The following is a 23,744-nucleotide window of genomic DNA, read 5'->3' on the forward strand; positions in this document are numbered from 1 at the left end:
AATTTTTGCAAGACAAATTTGAGACTTTAAATAAATATCAATGCCTACCTATTGCAGAAGCCAAAGAAAAATAATATCCAAAATACTCTACCTCCTCTCCTGACCGAGGCCTTGAAACAGACAGCTGTGGTATACAATAGATATGGTATGATGTATTGTTGATTACTGTTGTCTTATCTTCAATCTGTAGAATTTGAATACCATGCTGAACCATAGAGGAAATGCAGAACTGACACAACTGCAGGATAATTTAAAAGAATATGTTAACAGACATAAAAACAACAAAGTTTTTGTAATACAGTAAGAAAACAATATTTTAGGCTGGAGACCCTGTCTTAATTCCTCTACATTATAACCTGATGTGCATCAAATTTCTAAGCAGAATTCCTGTTAGCTGCATCAGTCAATATTTTTCAACTAAGACTGAGAATTCATAATTTTAATTTGCTTAAAGTGATGTTGTGCATTTTATAGATGATCTAAGTTTTTAAATTATATTTGATCCTTTATTTATCTTTGCATTGTGCTTTTGAATCTATTACCATATTTTTGAGCAAAGTTTGTGCATTGTTATGTATTTGACAGCTTTCATCTGCTGTTTGATTATTCTCTGTTTGAAATGATAAAGTTATAAATTGTCACAATGTCTTCCTAACCTTTTTATGACCTGGGAAGGCACCAAGTTTTATTTCAGCTTCAACAAACCCTTCTTCATCCAGTGTTACCACTTCCCCGTTGTCTGCATCCTTCCATTTTGGAGATGTTATGTTATGAACTAGCTTGATTGCCACTGATTTGTGCACAGTGTTAGTGTTTGCCCAGTATATTCCAATTTGAAAAGCTTCCTGTAAATGGAAAATAACCATATTTAGAACTTTCTGCTAACTTTTACACTCATACTACAGTTAACAGTAATTGTCAAGTATGCATATACTGACAACCAACTTCCTTTATTGCTTTCCTGCAGACCTATATTTCCCCCCTTTAATTCTCTCTATACAGTATACATTTTATAAGGGACATGCTGATGCTACTGTATAAATATCTTAAAAATGATTGGCAAAATTTAGTGGCAAATACAAGGTGGTGTAGCTAGTCAACCAAAGCAATATATCCGGAAAACAGTTATATGCCACAAAGTTGTATATCTTGCACTGATGAGGCACTGAGTAGACATGCAAATTAAGTTTAATTCTGCTTAAACTCAGATAACAGGTTGGGAGTTGTGATAAGAAAAGTGTATGGGTGGCCAAAAAGAAGGCACGTCAAAGGGAAAATCCAACTAACTCTATTTTGTGATCCAAATTCAAGTTGGAGGATGTATACTTGAGCAGTCCTCCCATCTCCCCCATTTGAAATCCATCTTTATCACAACAGACATCATCAACGTTCTTGGAAGCACATGAACTACATACACAGCACAAGTCATGAAAAAAATTACTCGCAAGACAAACATTCTTCCCAGGCCATCAGCTGCGCCACCTAAGCCAATGTATATCCATAAGGGACAAAGCAGCCTTTGCACCCGGCACTGTGCAATTAGGAAGGTAGCTGTGCAACTGGCTACTGGGACAGTGGGAAGATAGCGGTGAAATCTTCCATTGTGGTCAACACCCACCACTGGTTACCTGGATGGCAAAGCCAGATTCTCCCAAGTACTGATGACACATAAAAGAATCAAGTAGGCACTACAGATACCCAGAAGGAAACAGTGAAGAATGCAATCTGTCTGTGCATAGGTTAGGAGAGTAGCTCACCTAGCATGCAAGATCTGCTCTATACTCTCAAAGCAGATTTTTTCATGGGCATCTGTGAGCCATATTGTGCAGCAACCTTAACTTGTCAATCTCTGTATTGCACCATATCCTGCCAAAGTGCCTTGGACTACATCTGTTTATTTTGTCCAATCAGCATGGCAGATTCCAGCTTATATTTATACCCGGATCATAACCATATTGCTGGTACACATATGGACTAGAATGCAGCAAGAACGTGTGGACCATGTGGATTGAAATACAGTCTTGAAATAAGGTTTGAATGTTTAGAAAACTTGTGGATGTTAACTTGAACAGTATGTCTACCTGGAAATTTGGAGGTATAATTGTTTTCCCAGCAGGTATCTGCAGAACTATCTTCTCTCCTTCAAATAGCCAGAGATCCCATTTGGACTGATTGTTAAGCAGAGCCCAGGGCAGGAGTTCTATCAGCAGAGTTTTAACACATGGCTTCCACACTGACAGCTTCACCCGCATTGGGCTATCCCACTGAGTGAGCTGTTCATTACTGTTCCAAATAACATATCAAAAGAAAAGAAAAGAAAATTATTAATTCAATGTTAGAATTGCATTTAATCATTCTAGCTACTCAGAAATTATTTTACAATACTTCATCATGACCTATCACTCTGAAATGTATAGAGGTACTGTCAGGAACAAGCTGGCCCTAAGTGTAGATTGTAAAAGCAGAAATTTATTAAAGGGACAATCAATCTGAAATCTGATCAATTTAAAAAAAAAACATTAAAAGTAGTATCCCGACTACACCTGCTCTGACTACTTCCTGCCAATTTTAGTGGTTGTAAAATCACATTTGCATAAACAACAGTCTCTCCTGGTCACAGTAGAGGTGTTGGAACCACAAAAAATGGTTGAGACGCCTCAATTCTGGGGGCAAACAAGGCTGATATGGCCCCTACAGTGTAGTTTTGAGCAGTTTCTGAGCTGATCTAAATTATTTAAACTCTGTTGTTAGTTTAAAAAATCAGTACAGATGTCATATATGGTATTCAAACAAGGTAAATATATGTTTGAATATCACCTATGACTTAAACTAGATATAGTCCTTACAACTTGGTTTCACAAATCTGGCTATACATACACAAAAAAAGGAAAGTGATCCTCACTAACTTTCTCTAGTAAATAAAGTACTGTAAAGCTGCTTCTATGTTTTTGTTACTTCCAAATGAGTAGTTTAACAGTAAAGATTCAAAGCTGGACAAAACTCTAGATAGTTATAACAGAAATCAGAACAGATTAAAAATGAGGTTTTAGGATAACTGCATTACCACTGAAAAACCCTACAAGCCATAGGCAACAATTTTTAGATGACTAAGATTAGTTCTTAGCGAACTGAGGGCCCTTGTTATGAAGTGATGTATTCAGGTCCTGATCCTACAAGGAACATGAACAGTTATTAACTTTAAGCATGTGATTAGTCCTATGGATTTCAAAGAGACTGTTTAAGTCCTTAAAGTTAAGTATGTAAGTTTTTTGCAGGATCAGGGCCTGAGCCATGTATCAGCTGTGGTTATTGTGTAAGACAAGTCACATAACTACATTTCAGTGTCCTGACTGTTAGACCATTTACATGTTTTTGTTGTTATACTACCAGTCCCTCCTCAGTACCAAGTGAAGAGTAGTTATTCTAGGCTCATAATAAGTGAAATAAAATTTTCTCTTGGCATGCACAAACACAGGAAGAAGGAAATTAAATAAAGGAAATCAGTAAAATGATCCACTGGCTAAATACCACTTGCATTTGAGGAAAGCTAGACTAATGAACAAATTGCCTTTCTGGTCATAAATCCACATGTGTTAGTTGTGCTGTTTGCTCACTGGTTGGTTAGCTCAAAAAAACCCCAAAGCTACTTTTGCTAACTACTCTATGTGATGGTACCTCCCATAAGGCTTTATGGAAATATGCTTAGAATGTGTTTTATGCTACATATGCCACGTAACATATTTCTGTAAAGGTTATGATCTACTGAATGTATTAATCCTATTTGTATGCATGTATCATTTTTGCATTCGAAGTTATGAATGTTATGAATGTTGGCTGTGTACTGGCTTGATTTCTAAATAACCTTAGTAGAGCATTTGGTCAGTTCCTGGAGAAAGGAACGTTGAAGTTAAGTACCTAATCAAGAGACACTTAAAGGACAATGGATCTTGGAATGCTCCAATCCACATGAGAAGTCTACTTGAGGACGTTCAAGGTAGCATGTAAACAATGGATGCTACCTTTAAAAACTGTGAGTCATGCATGGACATGTGACTTGCCCAGGTGACTCCTAAACTCCATATTGGAGCTGGACTTTGCATAGGAGTGAGGGGGGGGGGTCTCCACCCACAAGAGAAAGTCTATTTAAACCCCTGGGAGACCCTCCATTTTGTCTTCAGCTGGCTAAAGAGAGAGCATCTCCACCCCCCAGGATACTTGGAAGAAACTGGAACAAAGAGCAGTGACTGCAAGGGGTGTGAGTGATTGCTGGACCCAGGCTAAAAGGAAATTAGTCTGTAAAAGGGAGTATTCTGGAACTGGTGAGGCTCTTATCTGTATTCCGTTTGATTAGACATAGATTTGCGCATTTTATTTTATTTTGCTTGGTGACTTACTTTGTTCTGTCTGTTACTACTTGGAATCACTTAAATCCTACTTTCTGTATTTAATAAAATCACTTTTTACTTATTAATTGACCCAGAGTATGTATTAATACCTGGGGGAGCAAACAGCCACGCATATCTCTCGATCAGTGTTATAGAGGGTGAACAATTCTATGAGTTTACCCTGTATAAGCTTTATACAGGGTAAAATGGATTTATTTGGGTTTAGACCCCATTGGGAGTTGGGCATCTGAGTGTTAAAGACAGGAACACTTCTGTTAGCTGCTTTCAGGTAAACCTGCAGCTTTGGGGCAAGTAATTCAGATCCTGGGTCTGCGTTGGAGCAGACGGGTGTGTCTGGCTCAGGAAGACAGGGTGCCTGGAGTCCTGAGCTGGCAGGGAAAGCAGGGGTAGAAGTAGTCTTGGCACATCAGGTGGCAGCTCCCAAGGGGGTTTCTGTGATCCAACCCATCACACTCTAATCTATGTACTTTTTAATGGTGTATAACACACCTAGACAGGCTCACCGGGAAAAGATATTTTGGTGAAAAATTGGTAAAAAAATTATCATTAGGTTATTTGCAATGATTTATGAAGCTCCTAACTACAGAAAATATTTATAAAATTATCAGCCAGTTACACAAGCATGAACAAAATTAAAGGCTTTTAGATCCTTTATTACAATTGAAATATGTAGGGTCTTTTAACATACTGCCTTATTTGCATATATATTTCTTTAATTTCATGACAATGCAACCTCAGTGGGCAACACTTGGCAAAGCCTATATTACCTCTCTGAATCCTTTCTATTATATGGCCACACAGGCTGGGGAGAGCTATTAATCCCATAGAACTCAGAGAGTATCTGATTCACAGTGCCACCTGTATGGGATTTAGTAGCTATCTGTTTAATAAGTGCTGTTGAGATAGGAACTGCACACTCTGATGGATCATCCTCTTCCCTGTCAAATGAAAACAGAAACAGAAATCAATTGCAGCACTAGGTTGTCCAAACTATGGCTAACAGTTTCTTTAGTGCAGCATTATGAGTGCACTCTGAAACCTGAATGATCTCATACAAAACCAAGATTAAAGTGACCAGACATATAACAGAAAATGGACTCCCAAAATGTGGTAGAATATGGCATCACAGGAGATGGTAGGAACTTTTTTTTATCAAAATGCCAAAACTTGCGCACTTATTTGTATGCTCAACATAAACAGATATGGGTGCACTAAGAGGAACTGCACAGTTTACAATATTCCATCATATCATTTTCAGCAGCCCATGCAATTATCTGTTCTATACATGCAATGCAAGGGAATATTCTTGGAAGTAGTGCACTGAAAGTTAAATGACAAATGATGACGACTCCTTTATTGTAGGCATTTTCAGGAAAATGCACAAGTTATACCTGGCTTGAAATGTCAAGTGATGGGTAAGATCAGGCTCTATATTTTGCAATGATTTCTCCTGCCCTTTTCCTGGAATCATTTGTGTTTCACTCAACCCCAGACTTCTTTTCTCCAAATGTATGATAATTGGATCTGGAAGATGACTCCTCATGATAAAAAGAGGGCTGAAAACAATCTACAAAGAAAAACAAAAGTAAAACTGAAAACAAACAAAAAACAACACACTAACAATGTTAATTCTATTCCAGCTGCTGAAACAAGCTGTTAATAAATCTTTGCTCTGGGTCATTCTGACCTTAATTTATTTCAGAACACGAAAAGGTCACAGAGCCATACAGAATTTGGAGAATGGTGAATGCACTCACTAGTCGTTGTTGTACTTGAGTGTTGGGTTCTATTGTCAAAACTGTGCACCACACATAAGTAATTGAACTGTTTGAAGATGGCACCTGCACACAGAGAGATGAATAGACAGCATTAAGTAAGATTATTTTCAGCTTATAAAGCTGAACATCTGACCACATCAGTTAGAACTCTGAGTTACTGTAAGTCAGAAAGTAGAGAAGAGAACACTTCACCACTTAGAGTAACATTGCTCGCTCTCTTTCATTAAATTTACATAGGATCTTAAACATGTGACATATTTAAGGTATGTAATACCATATATTTTTACTCTAATGGGGTCTAATAGGACTAATATAATTAAGGTTGCAATCAGAAGTTCCCCTAATAGCTATCTGCTACTGATGAGAGGAGGGAAGGTAGTTTAGACCAGAAGGAAGTGCCATTCCAATGAATGTACATGGATAATCAGGCTGTGAGGTTTCCACCAGGTACTCTAAGCTGGAATTTGCAAAGGAGTCTGGGAGTTTTAGGTGGAAGTTTTTAAATGCTATACTCAAACATCTATTTATCTTCATACCTGAATGACTGTGCTATATTCTGTGTGTTTGGAACTGAGACATACATCTCTTGACCAGTCTTCATCTCCTTTAGCTTTCACACTCAACTCGGTCAGCTCATCATTTTCTAGAACATAGGAAGGCAGCTTTTGTGTGGCTGCAAGGCAGTCAAAATGTTCTTTAACAACCGCCTGCCCATCTTGACCAATGTAGTGCTGAACCACTTTCAATTCGATGCTGTCAGCCAGATAACTACAGACCATCTGTCTTCCACAGATTATGATCTAAAACATAAAAATAGTCAACCGCTGCATTACCAATTTCTGAAAAGAAAACTCAAAGGGTGTCACTGTGGTATTAAATTTAAGATACAAGATTCTTCAAATACCTTAGAACTGTATTGTTCTTAAATTGCTCTTGAGTAATTTTACAAGAACAATCTACAGTGGAAAAAACCCCAAGCAATGTTTTGTTTCTGAGAGTTGCTGAAAATGATGGAGAGTGAGCTCTTTAGATACTCCAGCAGTGCGTTGATTTATAAAGAACAATATTCTTCTAACTAGCCAAATGCATTGATAATTCCAGAGAAACATAATTATTAAGATACCCCAAACAATGCTAAAATAACATATGGATTTGATGTAAATGGATATCATGCAAAAAATTCAGGTAAGGACCTGTATGGTGTTAGTGTCCTCAACTCCTATCGAGCACTTTAAAGGATTGCACTCTGTGGCTGTAATTATGTCTTTGCCTTCCCCTGATGTCCCTATATATTGTAGTTCTCTTGGCATATGGTGTCGTCGCTATGGATATTTTGAGTTGTAGCCGCAATGGCTTTTGAAGGGTTCCGCTGAAATCCCAAATCCTGGTCACTATCTAGGGTTCACTTTCTCAAAGGAGCAAGTCTCTGCAGTATGTTTACAGGTTTAAGCTTACCCTGCAATTAAACACCCATTTAAACATAAAAATAAAAAACAAAGCTTCAACCAGCTCTGAGGCCCTCCACACTATGTGTATTAAACATGTCTACCTGAAAATTGGCCAAACGAGTTGAGTTACTACTGTCCAAATCAGATGAATCACTATTGAGTAACACAAGGTGCTCTCCTATGTCTGTGGACTGAATGTGTTATGTCCACCATATGCCCTGGCTTCTGCCAATTGAGGCACAACTATTACAATATTATTACAGATATATTAATATGTTATAGTAGAACATCTGTATGGTAACTCATTGTGTGGTTATGCCAGAAGGAGAACAGGAGTCAGTGGATGTGGTTTAATTAGGCTGCAACTTTATTCCTAAATGTTCGGGAGTACCCAGCAGATAAAACTGTAGAGTGCAGGTAATTCCATAATCATTTATCTATTCCTGGGTGGCGGTGCTGCTGTCAGCTTTCCCCCTTTACCCATCCTGCTCCCCAGCCAGCCCGCTGCTGGGATCTAGCTGCATCCCCCTTGAATGAGGGGGAAAGGGGCCATAAAGGAGAAGGGGTTGTTTCCCTGCTGTACAAGTCACAGGAGCGCTGAATCCTTCCTCTTTCCGTTCCTTTAATGAATACGTCCTCTGTATCCTTTACCAATCCATTTGAGCTGATCACTGTAACTCTTCCCCACAGAGTACCTGCACTGGACATCCTGCTACGCTTATCTAAAGAGTTGTGCCATCATAGCTTAACCCCCATTTTATTTTTTGCCCCAACTGAGCTTTAGGTGAGGAAGGCAAAAAACCCACCTCACCGTGGCCAATTTGGTGGTGAGGGAAAAAATTCATTCCCAGCCCACCGAGAAAGGAGTGACTAGTGTAATGCCCACAGCAGATCATGACTAAATCTAGTATTTTAACTACTTTTGTGGGTGAGAGGGTAGGTGCTGCTCTGCCTGGTCCAGGACAGGGGAAGACGGGGAAATGGGTCAGTATCCCCAGGCTGACCTGGTATGAAGCTGCCATAGCAAGTAACTCTTTGGCTCTCTGGCCCTTAAAGGGACAAGATACCTTTTGAACTTTTAATTTGGTCATTTCTTTTCCCCCTCTTTTTCAATAACCTAAGGGCCTGAGGCACACTACTGAATAAAAACATAAATAACGTCTTTTTAAAAAACAAAACACATTCCTACTTTTCAAGAGTACAAAAATGTGCCAGAAACTGTATAACTTTGCATTGTTAGAAATTATAACCCAGGCAAAAGGATGTTTTACAAAATGTTTTAAAAATGTGCTGAGGACTAAGATTTTGTGTGCCAAGATTCATACCAGAGTGAATTCTTACAGCAGAGTTGTATTAACTCCTGAAATAATCTCTATAATGTAAGTCCTGCTAGTCTCATTAAATATTATGGCATTAGTGAGCACCACTACAATTACAGGGAAATATTATAATTTAAAAATGGATTATTCATTATTTATGTAAAAAGCATAATCTAATTTACTCAGATTAAAAATGGTTCCCCTATACTGTACATAAGAGCACTTACTTGTTTTTGCACTCCACTGAGCTGTTGAATCTTGATGATAAGTGATGCTGTCCTGCCTTTGTACTGAATGGTTCTGATAAAGGTCCCTGCATTGTCCACACTGAATGGCTCAGACCAGCGCCAGTTTCCCCAACCTTCAATGCAGATGTGTAACAGCTGGAGAGGAAACAATAATTCCTTCAATGCAGAACTGCAAAAAAAGGCTTGCACTAGAATATGAGTTCCAATATTGGGAAATGTTTCTATCCATAAAACTTAAAAATGCCAAGCAGATATTTTCATTGAAATCTGTATAACACCCATTTTTCAGAATTGCTGACTGCACAAAGAATAATGTAACACTCTGAATGATTATATTACAGTATTTCCACAATAAATTTCCATACTGTCTACTGCAAATAATTTATGCTCTTGAATGGTAAAGATCTAGCACTACACTTGTTAAGAAGAGGTCCTGCACACTATAGGTCAGGCCAAGGAAAATAAGAGAGTTCCTTTACTGCTCTGGAAATCCACTCTCTTTACGGTTAGCAGGTAATTCAGATACAAGCCATTTAAAAAAAATCTTTAAGCTGTCATTCATGAATACAAACCCCTTACCCCCACCCAAAAATCCTCCAAACCAATCCATCTGGGGATGGGGGGCGGCTCACTTGTGCTCATAAGTATATCAAATGTATCAGTATTTAAATATGTTGCTTAGAAATGGGGAACATCTCATTTGAATCAAAGTGGTGACAAGGGGCTTTTGCAGGCATAATTATACCATTATAATTATATAGTTATACCAGTATCAGTCCCCGTGTAGTCACTCTTATTCTGGAATAGGAATGCCTTTTTCTGGTTAGCTTAAACCGTTTCTAAGACAACGTAGGGCTTGTCTACCTGGTACATCACTATGCACTATATGGGTGTAAATTCTAGTGCACGCAAGCATGTTGTGTACTAACTCTCTACATGGACCTTGCTGGAACACACTCAAAGTTCCCTAGAGCACATCGACATGATATTATTTGAAGCAGGATTACATGAATGTACACTAAGGAACTTTTAGTGTGCACAAGCAGGTCCTCACAGAGAGTTAGTACAAGACATGCTTGTGTATACTAGAATTTATACCTCAGCTGGTGCGCACTAATGCACTCTAAAGACATGCCCTCAGTATTTCATCATTCAAAAAGTCTTTCAACACAGTATGTACCTATCCCTATTCCATGGGAATTCTGGGAGCCAAAGTCCTCAGCTAATGAAAATCGATACAGTTCTTTTTAAGTCAATAAAGTTACATCAGTTTAGTCCTGCAGAGGAGCTGGCCATTTAGCTTTATATAGATGATTCATGGCTGTGCAAAGTTAAGAATGTGAGTTTACATATACACAATTAAAGCAATAAGTATTTCTTTGCAGAGGGCCAGCACACAGTCTAAGCACCCACTTAAGCCCTTAAAATAGTTGTGCAAAGGCTTTAGGAAAACTCTCTGTGCAAGGCTGAATTGCATTCTGTATTTGGGCATCTGCGGCCAGAAGTCAATGAGAATTCTGTCATTAATTAATTGGAAGCAGGAGCAGGCCCATAGTATAATTACTTGCACCAATGAAAAATAAAAGCTGTAAATATTATGTCCTGACATGTTTAAAAAACAATTGAAAAAGGGAGATTGTGAAGTCTATAGGTCAGGATTGTTGACTGAGTGATTGTCCAGATATTCTTTTGCAGTGTTTTGGGACTGCTTTCTACTTTGACCTTTAGGAAGCAGCCACAGTAACCGCCTTCTAAGACTTTACAACTCAGTAGCCTTTTCATAATTTGTGGTGTCCTCAGCACAAGATTACACACAAAACAAAAACAAAAACATCCATACAGTGAGTGGCTTCTGAATCACTCAAGAAATGACTGCTGCATTCCCATTCAAATTACTTCACCTTAGAAGAAGGCTTAATGACTTTAAAAAAAAAAGTACCTTGAGGCAAAGTGTACTCCATGACATAAAAGCTCCTGGTAGCTTTGATATTTAAATATTAGTTACAGAAAAAGAAAAACAATTGTAGTGGCTGGAACCATTTCAGTTTCTTACAGAAGCAGCTGGGCATATAAAAACTAAAAGAAACAAGTAAGCTGTTTACTTTGGAGAGACTAGTAGCTGGAAATGATAACAAAATAATGAAAAAAGGTACTAAAGAGTCAGTCCCAGTTAGAATATACTCAAAATACATGCCAAATACAGATGCCAGACATAAAGATGTAATTAATAATTAGCATTTGCTTATAACCCCAACTTTAAGAGGACTCCTGTCCTGTATAGGTAACTTGTTCACTAACTGAACGTCACCAAGGAATATGCTGTCAGTTGTCATTTAGCAGTCATTAGTTCACAGAATGTTGACTTAGTAATTTTCTGTGTAACACAAAGATTTATGTGCATTTGATTCTATGGTTCAGAAAAAAAAAGAGTAAGAAAAGTGAGGAACAGACTGGTGTATTATCCTTCTAATTACATAGTAACTTTTCCTCAAGCCAAATCACTCATATATTTGTGAATACTACCAAGAGACATGGAATAACCCAGGTATCTTATTTTAATTTTTACCTAATATACCTGTCTTCATGACTTATTAATACTAGTAGTCTGTATTATATGTGTGTCTACTTTTAAAACCTTGTTCATGAGGTTCTTTGAAAAGCAAGATCTGGAATAATTTTCAAAACATGAAGGCCTCTAGTGCTATGTATGTAAAAAGATGGAAACGGAGACTGATGTAATTTTGGAAAATCAAGTAATCAGGAATAAACATTATTTTAGCATAAGCCAATATCAGAAAGGATGTTTAATTAGACACTTAGTACATGCTCTGTCCTAATCGTAATAAACTGAACTAAAGGTGCATTGGCAGAATAATTACCAGACAACTCCCTTCACCCACCAAGATATAAGCAAATGCTAAGTGTACTTTGGCAATTCTGTTTAAGAACGAAGGGGTTTATAAAAGCAGATAGAGAAGTAGCAGAGAGATATTCTGAGAAAAGAGGTGTTGCTACTAAAAGGGAAAAGAAGTGTCAGCAGGAACAGGATGACCAGAGTTCAAAGATGTTTTGACCAAAGTAATCCTTCTGTAATTCAAAATTTAGAGCCAATCTAAAATACTTTGTTGTATTTATTCAAATGTGCATGAACTTATCATCCTTTTGACGTCTGTGCTTTTTCTCTACTATCTAATATGTTGATAAATACGGTTTTTCGCTTAGACTGACCTGTACTGGGGTATTGAACTATTAATTTTGTAGCCATTACTGGCTGCTGCTTCAAAAACAAATGAAACTGATATTGGGGAGGCAGAGTAAGCTGTTTGTGCTAGGTAAGTGGCATAGAGAAGGCTGCATTCGCCGTCCAAATCAGTGCCACAGAAGGGCAAATGAGAGTCGTCATGGGCATAAAGAAAGCCAAATAACGTAAGGGCACAAATTGGACATTCCATTTGAACTGAACTCTTAATTGTGATGGTAAAATTTCTAAAGAGACTGAATGAACCCATAAAATACACTAAACGAGAGTTGGACAATATCACTTGACAAGAGTAGAAATACCATTATCCTCTTTTTTGGAATGGTTTCTGCTCTGGTCTTTTTAATGAGAATTAGAAAATGTTCTTAAAATATTAGATGTTATTGGGTAAAACAGTCATATGTCAGTAGGTTGATCAGCACTACTGCAAAGTTCAGAAATCTTTTTGAGCACAACACGTTATCTCATCACAACATTAAACAAAACAATGGATCAAATAAACCAAAGAGCTGAAAAGTCAGAGACTAGAAATTTTAAAGACCGTTTATAACATGTTTTTGCTTCCTGACCTCTTTCTGCGTCTTCCCCCTCTTTTTCCTTATCCACTTCCACTTATCCATTTCTGCCTTCCTGCTGCTCAGGCTATTGGGACTGTCCTCCTTCCTCTAATGCTTTCCTAAGGGCTTTTCTCCCCGTCTCCTCAGAGCTTTCCTTCCTTCCCTTCTCCTCTGATCAAGGATAAGGCTCAAAAGGAGTTTCTAACTACCCATATTTATTCAAAAATAAACATAAAAGCAGCAATGAGATTGTTGCAGTTATCGCAGCATTATACTTCTATCTATCTCGGGGAAGGTTTTTGCTTCTGTCTTGTTGGCCAAAGCCATTGATATCTTAAGGAACAAAAGAAGACCACAACAAACTGGCTTCACTTCTGGCTGTTCAATGATGGAGCTAATTTTCAGAGCGTGCCAGTTTATCAAGAATTCAGAAGAATTCAAGTGCTCCATTCACATTACATTTGTGGATATCAAGGCCACGTCTGACTGTTGACATGGAGTCATTTTGTCTGATCTTGAAACTTGCTGGCCTCCCCAACAAGCTCTTTAGAATGTTATTTCTTTTATATGATGACTCCTCAAGCAACTTTCTTGTAAATGGGAAAATAACTGCCTTCTTTCGAATCAGATTAGGCATTAACAAGCATGTGTTGCTGCCCCCGAACTCCTCAGTGTTGTCAGAGACAATAATAAACACATTTTAGGCATTCATTTTGATTATAACAACCTTACCAATGTCAATTTTACTGACAACATAGAGCTAGTCGTTGAATCAATGGACGAGCTGGTTGTGGCTTTTAAAGCCCTGAACAGCTCAATGGCAGAAGTTGGCCTGAAAATTAATTGGGGCAAAAGCACAATTCTTCTTGTTGTCAATTTTGAACATGCTGCAGGCTTTGCCATCTTAGTGGGTAACCACCCAATCAAGCTTGTCAGTTATTTCACCTCAGTTCTTTTGGCGAGAAAGAACTTGAAGCTCACATGGCAAAAAATATCATCAATAATAGGGTACCTCATCAAGAAAGTGTTAAATAGATAAATAGAGAGATGAAGCTCAGGATACATAATGCTTCAGTGGTCAATATCTGACCTCTGGAAATGAAACATGGCCCCTTACTCTCAAGACTGAAAAGAAATTGAACACCATTCAGATGAAGTATCTCTGAGTAATCAAAAACATCAAATGGTACAAATTCAAGTCAAATGAATACATCAGTTTCCTAACTGAACAGGTCCCACCCTCTCAAACAGTCACCCGTTTTAAGGTGGTCTGGTCATCTGCTCTGAACACCTACCAACTTCCCTACAAGAATCATCTTTGGCTTTGACCCAATGACAGCAGGATGGAAAAGACCACATGGAAGACACAAAACAAGATGGTCTGATGGCATCAACAGACACCTGCCCCTCACAAACATTCTATCATGTAACATGTCAGATTTGTCTCAAGACAGAAAATCAAGGAGGCACATAATGTGTTCGGTGGCCTCTATGCAGTCCAAGAGACCATGTGAGAACTACTCATATTTACTGCCCCTTTGTCATCTCTGGACTTCCTATCTTTACCACTTTTCTGCTCAGAGGTTTCTTACAACCCCACATCCCCTCATTTTCCCTCCTCCGCCTCTTCTGTCTCAATTTGCTAAGGGTTTTCAGCCAGTAATGAGGGAGATGGGTGAGATTTAGATAAATAAAGCAGTCACATGACAAGGTGTAGAGACCAAGGAAAGGGATGAGAAACATGGCTAAGGAAGGGGTATTGCTGAAGCAGCTTTGCCCAGCCAGCATGTTCTAGATTGCAAGTAGGTATAATTTAATGCTAGTAACCTAGAGATTGTAAACTAGATTTTTGCATAGCTTGTAGATGTGGTCAAGTTTATTCTGTTTCAGTTTATTTGAATATTTTCTCTATTTTCTAGCTTAAATAACTAAACTTGCTTTTGAACGATAATTTGACTTATGAGCCATTAGTTGGGATACTTATTGTGAGTCAATCCCAATGGGTAGTAAATTAATTTTTGACCTCTCGTGAGCTGCACAAGGGAAGTAATGACTTGGTCAGTGGCATGGGAAAAGGTGTAAATTCCAAGAGGTGTTGCTGATAAAATAAAAGTTGTGGTCCCACAGAAACAGGTGAAAAGTGTAAAGACCAAGAGGAGATCTGGGTTCTAGGGACCTGAAGTAAAAGTAATATTTCTCATTGAAAAACTAAAACTGAAGGAAGGTAAAATGTAAGGAGTGAATCAAATGCTGCAGCAACAGTAGAATTTCTAACATAAGAACATAAGAACTACCATACTGATACAGATGAATGGTCCATCTAACCCAGTATTCTGTCTTCTGATAGAGACCAGTGCCAGGTGCTTCAGAGGGAATGAACAGAACAGATAATCATCAAGCGATCCATCCCTTGTCACCCATTCCCAGATTCTGGCAAACAGAGACTAGGGACACTTCAGAGAATGGTTTTGCATCCCTGCCCATCCTGGCTAATAGCCATTGATGGACCTATCCTCCATGAACTTATCTAGTTCTTTTTTGAACCCTGTTATAGACTTGGCCTTCACAACATCCTCTGGCAAAGAATTCCACAGGTTGACTGTACGTTGTATGAAGAAATACTTCCTTTTGTTTCTTTCAAACCTGCTGCCTATTAATTTCATTTGGTGATCCCCTAGTTCTTGTGTTATGAGAAGGCATAAATGACACTTCCTTATTTACTTTCTCCACATTAGTCACGATTTTATAGACCTCTATCATATTTCCCCTTAGTCGTCTCTTTTACAAGCTGAAAAGTCCCAGTCTTATACATCTCTCCTCATACGGATGCTGTTCCATACCCCTAATCATTTTTGTTGCTCTTTTCTGTATATTTTTCAATTTCAATATATCTTTTTTAAGATGGGGCAACCAGATCTGCATGCAGTATTCAAGATATGGGAGTACCATGGATTTACATAGAGGGAATATGATATTTTCTGTTTTATTTATCCCTTTCCTCTTGGTTCCTAACATTCTGTCAAGATTTTTGACTGCCGCTGCACATTGAGTAGATATTTTAAAGTAATTATCTACAATGACTTCACGATCTCTTTCTTGAGTGGTATCACCTAATTTAGAACCCGTCATTTTGTATGTATAGTTGGGATTATTTTTTTCCAGTGTGCATTACATCAGAAATGCAGATTGATTGTTTTTTTCTTTCTTTATGGATCCCACAACACAGCAACAGTTTCTGACTAGCATCACTAGTGGTGCAAATTACTCTGATAGAGGTGAGGAGAATGGGACCATGGACCCATCCCCTTCAAGCTGGCCACTGGAGTATAGGCTGAACTTTCCTTAGTGTTGGCTCAGCAGGCACACTCCTCCTGTGCACCAGAGAGCTCCAGGAGGCATTGTTTGGCTCCACACAGCTTGTGCCTAATAGGCTCAATCTAACCCCACATTTCTAGATTAGAAGAGTGTTAAGAACAAGAAACATGAACAAAATTATGATGAGCCATACATTTCTTGGGTAATAAAAATCGTTATCTGTCCAAGATATTATCTGGAAAGTAAATTAAATATAATCCAGTTAAATCATTAATTTGGAATGTGGAATCCCAAGTGGAATTGACAATACATTTCACACTACTTAAATAGTGTAAAAATAAAATAAAGCTTTATTTTGCCTGCTGTTGTTCTGTAAATGGTCTGGGGAGGATTAAGTTAAGTACCAAAGGTTGTTCAGAGAATCTGTAACATCCCTAAGCAATTAAACAGGAAAATTTCCAGATAGTGACTGATGTTTGAAGTCACAGTTTCTATATGTTTGAACCCACAGAGTACTGTATATCCTCTTAGATTTTATGGGACATAACCTAGTACCTGAAAGAATAGCAACTTGGAAATAAGTAATGATGAATTATTATCTTGTTGGAGAAGAAGCATAAGTTACATTTTGGCTTCATTTTTTTTCTTCGGGGAAAGAGGAGGAGGTTCTTAATAGAACTTTCCAAAAAAAAGTCATTTATAAAGTTACAGCTCAAGGTCTGTTTTGCGAACACACTATCTAAAGAAGGAAGAAGAAAAGAAACTTTATATTTATTCCAGTATTAAACTGAAAGTGTTACTAAAATTTGTGTAGATAGGTACAATACTTTATATGATATATTCACTGAAACATCATGCAAACCATGTGAATACCAAACCAAAATTATATAATAATAGTCATTTAAATTATATATAGTTCATTTAGAAATATTAAACTACAATATTTCAATGAAAAATATACACATATTACCAATAATCAAAGGCCTGACTGTTCTCTCCTTGAAGTCAATGGCAAAATATGCATTGATTTCAGTGATCATGTGATCAAGTCCTTAAATGCAGACTGCATCAATTCAACCTTATGGTTGATATTATAAATGCATACAAGAAAAGAAATTCAAAGTTGTAGTTCTTATTTATCAACATTTGAAAGTATTCTAGAACTACATAAACTGCTAAACTGCATAGTAATTCAGGTTCAAGACATAATGTTGCTGTACAGATCAACAGAATATGAGATCCATCCCTACCTACAATGGTTCATATCATGGTTCTTGATTGCCTGGTTTACTGTAACCTCCTTGTTTTTCATAGGTGTTAAAGGCAGAAGGGAACATTATTGACCATTTAGTCTGACCAGTTGCATAACATAGATCATAGAACTTCAACCCCATAATTCCTGCATCAGTCCCATAACTTCTGGTTGAACTAGACCATGTAATCTTTTAGAACGATATTCAATGTTAATTTGAAGACATCAAAATGAGGGCCAACCCATCACTTCCCAAGGTAAGCTGCTCCAACGTTAATCACGCTCACTGTTAAAAATATGTGCCTTGTTTTCAGTTTAGAACTTATCTAGCTTCAAGTTTTAGCCACTGGATCTTAATATGCCTTTGTTTGCTAACTTGTAGAACCCCTACTACCAGAAATCTCCCCATGTAAGTACTTACAGATTATTTAGCCATCTTGATTCTCAGCTCATCCTTTCTTCAACATGTACTTCATGTTGCAGCTAAAAACAAAACAAAACAAAAAACCCCTTCCTTTCCTACAGCTCTGACCATGTCACCCCCTCCTAGAATCCCTCTCACTTACTCCCCATCTCTTCCACATCAAGCTCTTCTTTCTCACTTTCAGGGTGCTGCAAAATTACACCTACACCTCAGTCTATTTCTGTCTACTCCTAGTCTCATACCCTATTCTCTGCACCCTCTTCTTGCCTTGTTGCTCCTCCTTGTCTTCTTCCATCACTCAAACCTTCATATCCTTTTTCATGCTGCTCCTTATACCTGGAAAAAAACATCCTCTTTCAGCACACCAAGTATCCCCCTTCTCTACTTCAAAGCCTTTCTCAAAACCCACTTTCTTTAGCTAGCTTTACACCCCGCCCTCTTCTCTTGTGCTACCTATTCCTTACTCTGTGCCCTACCTTATTCTCAAATTTAAATAACAATAATACATCAGTAATTACAGCTTCAGACGCAACACAATGTTAATCAACATTTTCATTTTTATAGAACTTGCCTCATCCTCAGTGGTGAGCTGGAGCCAGTTCCCACTGGTTCACAAGAACCGATTGTTAAATTTAGAAGCCTGTGTAGAACCGGCTGTTAAAGGGGCGGGCGGGTGGGCAAACAACTCCAGTCTGCAGGCTACATCCAGCCCGCGGGACTGTCCTGTCTCCGGCCCATTTGAGCTCCCAGCTGGGGAGGCTCCCCCAACCCCTCCCCTGCTTCTCCCTTCCCCTCGCAGAGCCACAGCATGCCGAGCCGCCGGCGCCAGCGCTCTGGGCAGCTCCTGCCGCTTTGAGCGGCAAGGTAAGGGGTGGGGGCTGCAAGCTCCAGTGGGCCGTGTGGCATCCTTACACGCTGCCCTGAGCAGCATGGTAAAGGGGCCAGGCTGGGGCTGGGAGGAGGGGTTGGATAAGGCAGGGGCTGGGCAGGGAGCGGTTGGAGGGGGCTGTCAGGGGATGGGGATCGGAGGGGTTTGGGTAGGCATGAGTTCCAGGGGTCTGTTGGGGTGGTGGTGGATGGAGTCGGGGGAGTCAGGGGACAGGGAGTGGGGCGAGTTGGGTAGGGGGTGGGGAGAGGTCCTGGGGGGCAGTTAGGGTGGGGGGGGGTCTTGGTAGGGGGTAGTCAGGGGACAAGGAGTAGGGAGGGATTGATGGGTTGCTTGCGGCCCTTGTGGGTTCTGAGGGCGGCAGTTGAGGGCAGGACATGGGTGGGGGTCAGATGGGGGGACGGGACAGGCTGTTTTGGGAGGCACAGCTTTCCCTACCCAGCCCCCAATACAATTTTGCAACCCCGATGTGCAGGGCCGGCTTTAGGAAGTGCTGGCCTGATTCGAACAGTTTCGATGGGGCCCCGTCAGGAATGACTAAAAAAACCCACATAAAAAACCACGTGGCGGCGCTCCGAGTCTTCAGCAGCACTTTGGCGGCGGGTCCTTCACTCACTCCAGGTCTTTGATGGTACTGAAGGAACCGCTGCTGAATTGCTGCCAAAGACCTGGTAGGGACCCGGTTGTTAAGATTTTGGCAGCTCATCACTGCTCAACCTTCTCTGCCCCATCCTATGTCTGGTGTCATCATTTCCTTTGTTTGTTTAACTTAGCCCGAATGTGCAAACATTTATGCATACGAGCATTCCTAATGAACTGAATGGGACTGCCCATATGCGTAACTACTTATGTAAACTAGTGCTTGTAGGATCAGGGCTTTAGATGGGAAACTCTTTACGATAGAGACTCTCTTTCTCCCTTCTCCCCCGAAAAAACAAATACCATATAAACCTATTGATCTCTTTCAAATAATAATCACCATTAATAATATGGGCAGGGGAGGCATGTGTCAGTCCCAGGACTGTTAAAGCTTAACATTATAGCATTACAGACAGACATCAAGAGGGACTGAGTGTGCTGTGTTTGGGATTGGCTCCATTTTGAAATGAGGAAGGAAAAGAAAAATAGAGATATACTTAGCTAAACCGAACTATGGCTTACGAAAGGTGAAAAACATATGGGGCATGTTCTGATCTCTGTCACACTAATAAAACACTGAATTAATTCTACTGAATTCAATGGAGTTTTATTAGATTTGAACCAGTGTAACTAACATTAAAATCCAGTCCGTTGTCTTTAGCAGTAGATTCATAATATGGAAAGTTATTAAGAGGAGTGTTAAGTATTAAAAATAAATGGTTAAAGCTAAGTTGATAATAACAAACTGATACTAAGGATAGGCAACCTGGCCCAAACTTCAAATTATGCCAGAAATTTGGAAAAAATCCCTTTCTTCACATTAATTTAGCATGGGCCCCCACTGAAGTTTGCTTTTTAAATTTTGGCTGCACTCAAACAGTCAGTGTCCCCTTGCCTTGCGCAGTGATGGGAAAGAGTATGTTATAGACAGTTTTGGGTGATTACTTGCAAACAAATAGTTTTCAGGGTAGCAATTCAGGGAATCTAATGTAACCACATGGGTTTTACACTTGTGAAAGCAGTGAGTTCCTTGGTCAGTCTACTGTCTTGCAAGACAGAATTCCATAACTATGAGCCAGCTGCTGAGAAGAACCTATCACCCGTGCTTATGATAAATACCATATGCTCCAGTATTCCTAAGGAACACGGCTGTCTTGGAGACAAATGGGGCTTCTGAGATAACTGGGGCCTATCCCAGTACTGGGCTTGAAGATCAAGATAAGGACCTTGAAGTAGATCCAGTGTAGCATGTAGAGCCACTGCAGAAATGTAGCGGCCCATCCCTTTTACTGACCCCTAACAGACCTCTTACTTTCACTAAAATCCACATCTGATCTAACAAGGTTTGGCAATCTTTGGTAGGATTTCTGACAGCTTCATAATACACAGCTTTTGTAAATGGAAATCATGCCTCATCAATCTATTAAATTCTCTGAGGGGGTCAGAAAGCATGTGGACAAGCGTGGTACAGTCGATACAGTGTACTTGGACTATCAGAAAGCCTTTGACTAAGTCCATCACCAAAAGCTCCTAAGCGAACTAAGCGGTTATGTGATAGGAGGGAAGGTCCTCTCATGGATCAGTAACTGGATAGGAAATAAAGGGTAGGAATAATAAATGGTCAGTTTTCACAATGTTGAGACATAAATAGCAGGGTCCCCCAAAGATCTGTGCTAGAACCTGTGCTGTTCAACATATTCATTCATAAACGATCTAGAAAAAGAGGTGAACAGTAAGGTGGCAAAATTTATAGTTGATACAAAATTACTCAAGACAATTAAGTCCAAAGCTGACTGCGAAGAGTTACAAAGGGATCTCACTAAAGTGGGTGACTGTAATGGGGTTCTCAGTTGGCCAAGGGGCCTAATGACTAGCATCCACTCGGTCGTAGGGGAGCCTGGGCCCACCCATTCCACCAGGCTCTGATCCAGGGCCCTAGGAAGGTTAGCAGTGTTCAGCCTCCAGGAGGGGCCCTTTGAGCTACCTTTAAAGGGTGACCAGGTGTCCGGGTTTCGACTGAAACACCTGGTTGAAAAGGGACCCTGGCGGCTCCGGTCAGCACTGCCAACCGGTCCATTAAAAGGCCAGGTAGCGGTGCTGCGCTGCTAAGGCAGGCTAGTCTCTACCTGTCCTGGCTGGCACCGTGCTGCACCCCGGAAGTGGCCAGCAGGTCCAGCTCCTAGGTGGGGGCTCAGGGGGAGGCACAGGGATCCATGTGCTGCCCCCATCCCAAGCACTGGCCCCGCGCTCCCATTGGCTGATGGGGTGGTGGTGCCTGCAGGCGAGAGCAGCGAGCGGAGCCTCCTGCCCCCTCCCTTTCCCCCCGCCTATGAGCTGGACCTGCTTGTTGTTTGCTGTTTTTGGGGCGCGCACAGAGCAGTGCCAGCATAGGTGCGGGAAGTAGGGGTGCAGGGGGTGCTTCCCGCGCCTATGCCCTGCTCCCAGCCCTCTGTCCCCCAAACCCTCTCCTCACCTGGGGCGGGGTTCTGGTCTTGGCTGCTGGCCGTGGGCCCTTCACTAGCCCCACCTCTGCTCCCAGGCTCCCACTCCCAGGGCCCGCCGGCCCCACGCCCAGGCCTCTGCTCCTGGGACCATGGCTGCTGGCCTCATGCCCGGGGCCCTACACCTGGCCCCGCACATGGGGTCCTGACTGCTGGCTCCTGCCCAGGGCTCTGCTCCTGGTCTCATACCCTCCCCTAGCTGTGGCCTCGGCCCCCTTACCCTTTTCAGTGTTCTCCCCTCCCAGAGACACAGCCCTGCTCCCAGCCTTGGGGCGTGGGGGGCAGACAGGGATAAGGGGGCTGGCTTTCAGCACTCTGACTACTAAACATTTTCCAGCGCCACTGGGTGCCAGGACAGGCAGGCAGCCTGCCTTAGCCCCCCTGCAACACTGCTGACCGGGAGCCGCCCGAGGTAAGTCTGTGCCCCAACCTTGAGCCCCAACCCACTGCCCCAGCCCTTAGCCCCCCCCAAACTCAAAGACCCCTCCTGAACCCCAAACCCCTCATCCCTGGCCCCACCCCAGAGCCAGCACCCCCAGCGCAGAACCCTCACCCTCTCCCTCACTCCACCCCCCTCCCCTGCCTCAACCCGCAGACCCCTCCCGCACTTCAAATCCCTCAGCCCCACCCCCCAGCCTGTAGCCCCCTCCTGCATCCCAAATCCCTCATTCCCCAGCCCCACCCCAGAGTCTGCACCCTCAGATGGAGCCCTCACCCCTTCCCACACCCCAACTCTCTGCCCCAGCCCGGAGAAAAGATTACAAAAGATGACGACTAGGAAGGACATGATAGAGGTCTATAAAAGCATGACTGGTGTGGAGAAAGTGAATAAGGAAGTGTTATTTACCCCTTCTAATAATACAAGAACCAGGGTCACCCAATGAAATTAATAGCCAGCAGGTTTAAAACAAACAAAAGGAAGTGCTTCTTCACTCAAGACACAGTCACCCTGTGGAACTTGTTGCCATGGGGTGTCATGAAGGTCAAAAGTATAACTGGATTCAAAAAGGAGTTAGCTAAGTTCATTGAGGATAGGTCCATCAATAGCTATAATGGTCAGAGACACAACCCCGTGCTCCAAGTTCCATAAACCTCCAACTGCCAGAAGCTGGGACTGGATGAGAGCGGATGGACAACTCAAAATTACACTGTTCTGTTCATTCTCTGTGAAGCATTTGGCACTGGCCACTACCAGACGACAGAATACTGGGCTAGACTGGTCTGACCCAGTATGTCCGTTTTTATGAGTTCTGGACTTCCCCAAAGTCAGAGAGGAACAATACATTTGGGGATGCCTTGGACCCAAGAAAGGTCAAGAACTTATGAAATTTGAAGAAAATGACTGGCTGGAGCCCAACAGAATCAGTGTCAGACATAAGACTTTCCAATGAAATATTAACCAAGTTAGAAAGGCTTCTAGGAATCAGAGAGTAAACTGAAGGGCAGAGGAAGAGAAGGGTTAGGTTGACTGAAATGTAGAGGGAGAAGAACTAGAAGAAGAAATGGAAGAAGAACTAGAAGAAGAAATGGAAAGGAGGAAGGATTTCTCAGAATGTTCAGATACATTAAGATAAGCCTGCTTACGTATCAGGACCAAACTTTTTGAGAGTAATCACCAATAATTGATAATCTGAAATGCCATACCAATGCATTTTTATATTAAAATGTTAAATAACTATAATCCACTGTAGCATCCTTAATCCAGTAAAATT

At 40.8% G+C, this 23,744-nt stretch overlaps 1 protein-coding gene across 1 annotated transcript in view; it reads right to left on the bottom strand.

Moving 5' to 3' along the window:
* Positions 1–23,744, bottom strand: part of VPS13B (vacuolar protein sorting 13 homolog B) — a 902,514-nt gene that overhangs the window by 45,539 nt on the left and 833,231 nt on the right. The window contains exons 44-51 of the mRNA XM_045002958.1: positions 9,179–9,334; positions 6,721–6,984; positions 6,164–6,247; positions 5,798–5,973; positions 5,174–5,344; positions 2,082–2,283; positions 657–845; positions 92–238 (exon numbers count right to left, since the gene is read on the bottom strand). Of these exons, the coding sequence (XP_044858893.1) occupies positions 92–238; positions 657–845; positions 2,082–2,283; positions 5,174–5,344; positions 5,798–5,973; positions 6,164–6,247; positions 6,721–6,984; positions 9,179–9,334 (1,389 nt within the window). The remainder of the gene's footprint in view (positions 1–91; positions 239–656; positions 846–2,081; positions 2,284–5,173; positions 5,345–5,797; positions 5,974–6,163; positions 6,248–6,720; positions 6,985–9,178; positions 9,335–23,744) is intronic.

This window comes from Mauremys mutica, chromosome 2 (assembly GCF_020497125.1).
Source record: "Mauremys mutica isolate MM-2020 ecotype Southern chromosome 2, ASM2049712v1, whole genome shotgun sequence".
In the NCBI taxonomy this organism is placed as follows: domain Eukaryota; kingdom Metazoa; phylum Chordata; order Testudines; family Geoemydidae; genus Mauremys; species Mauremys mutica.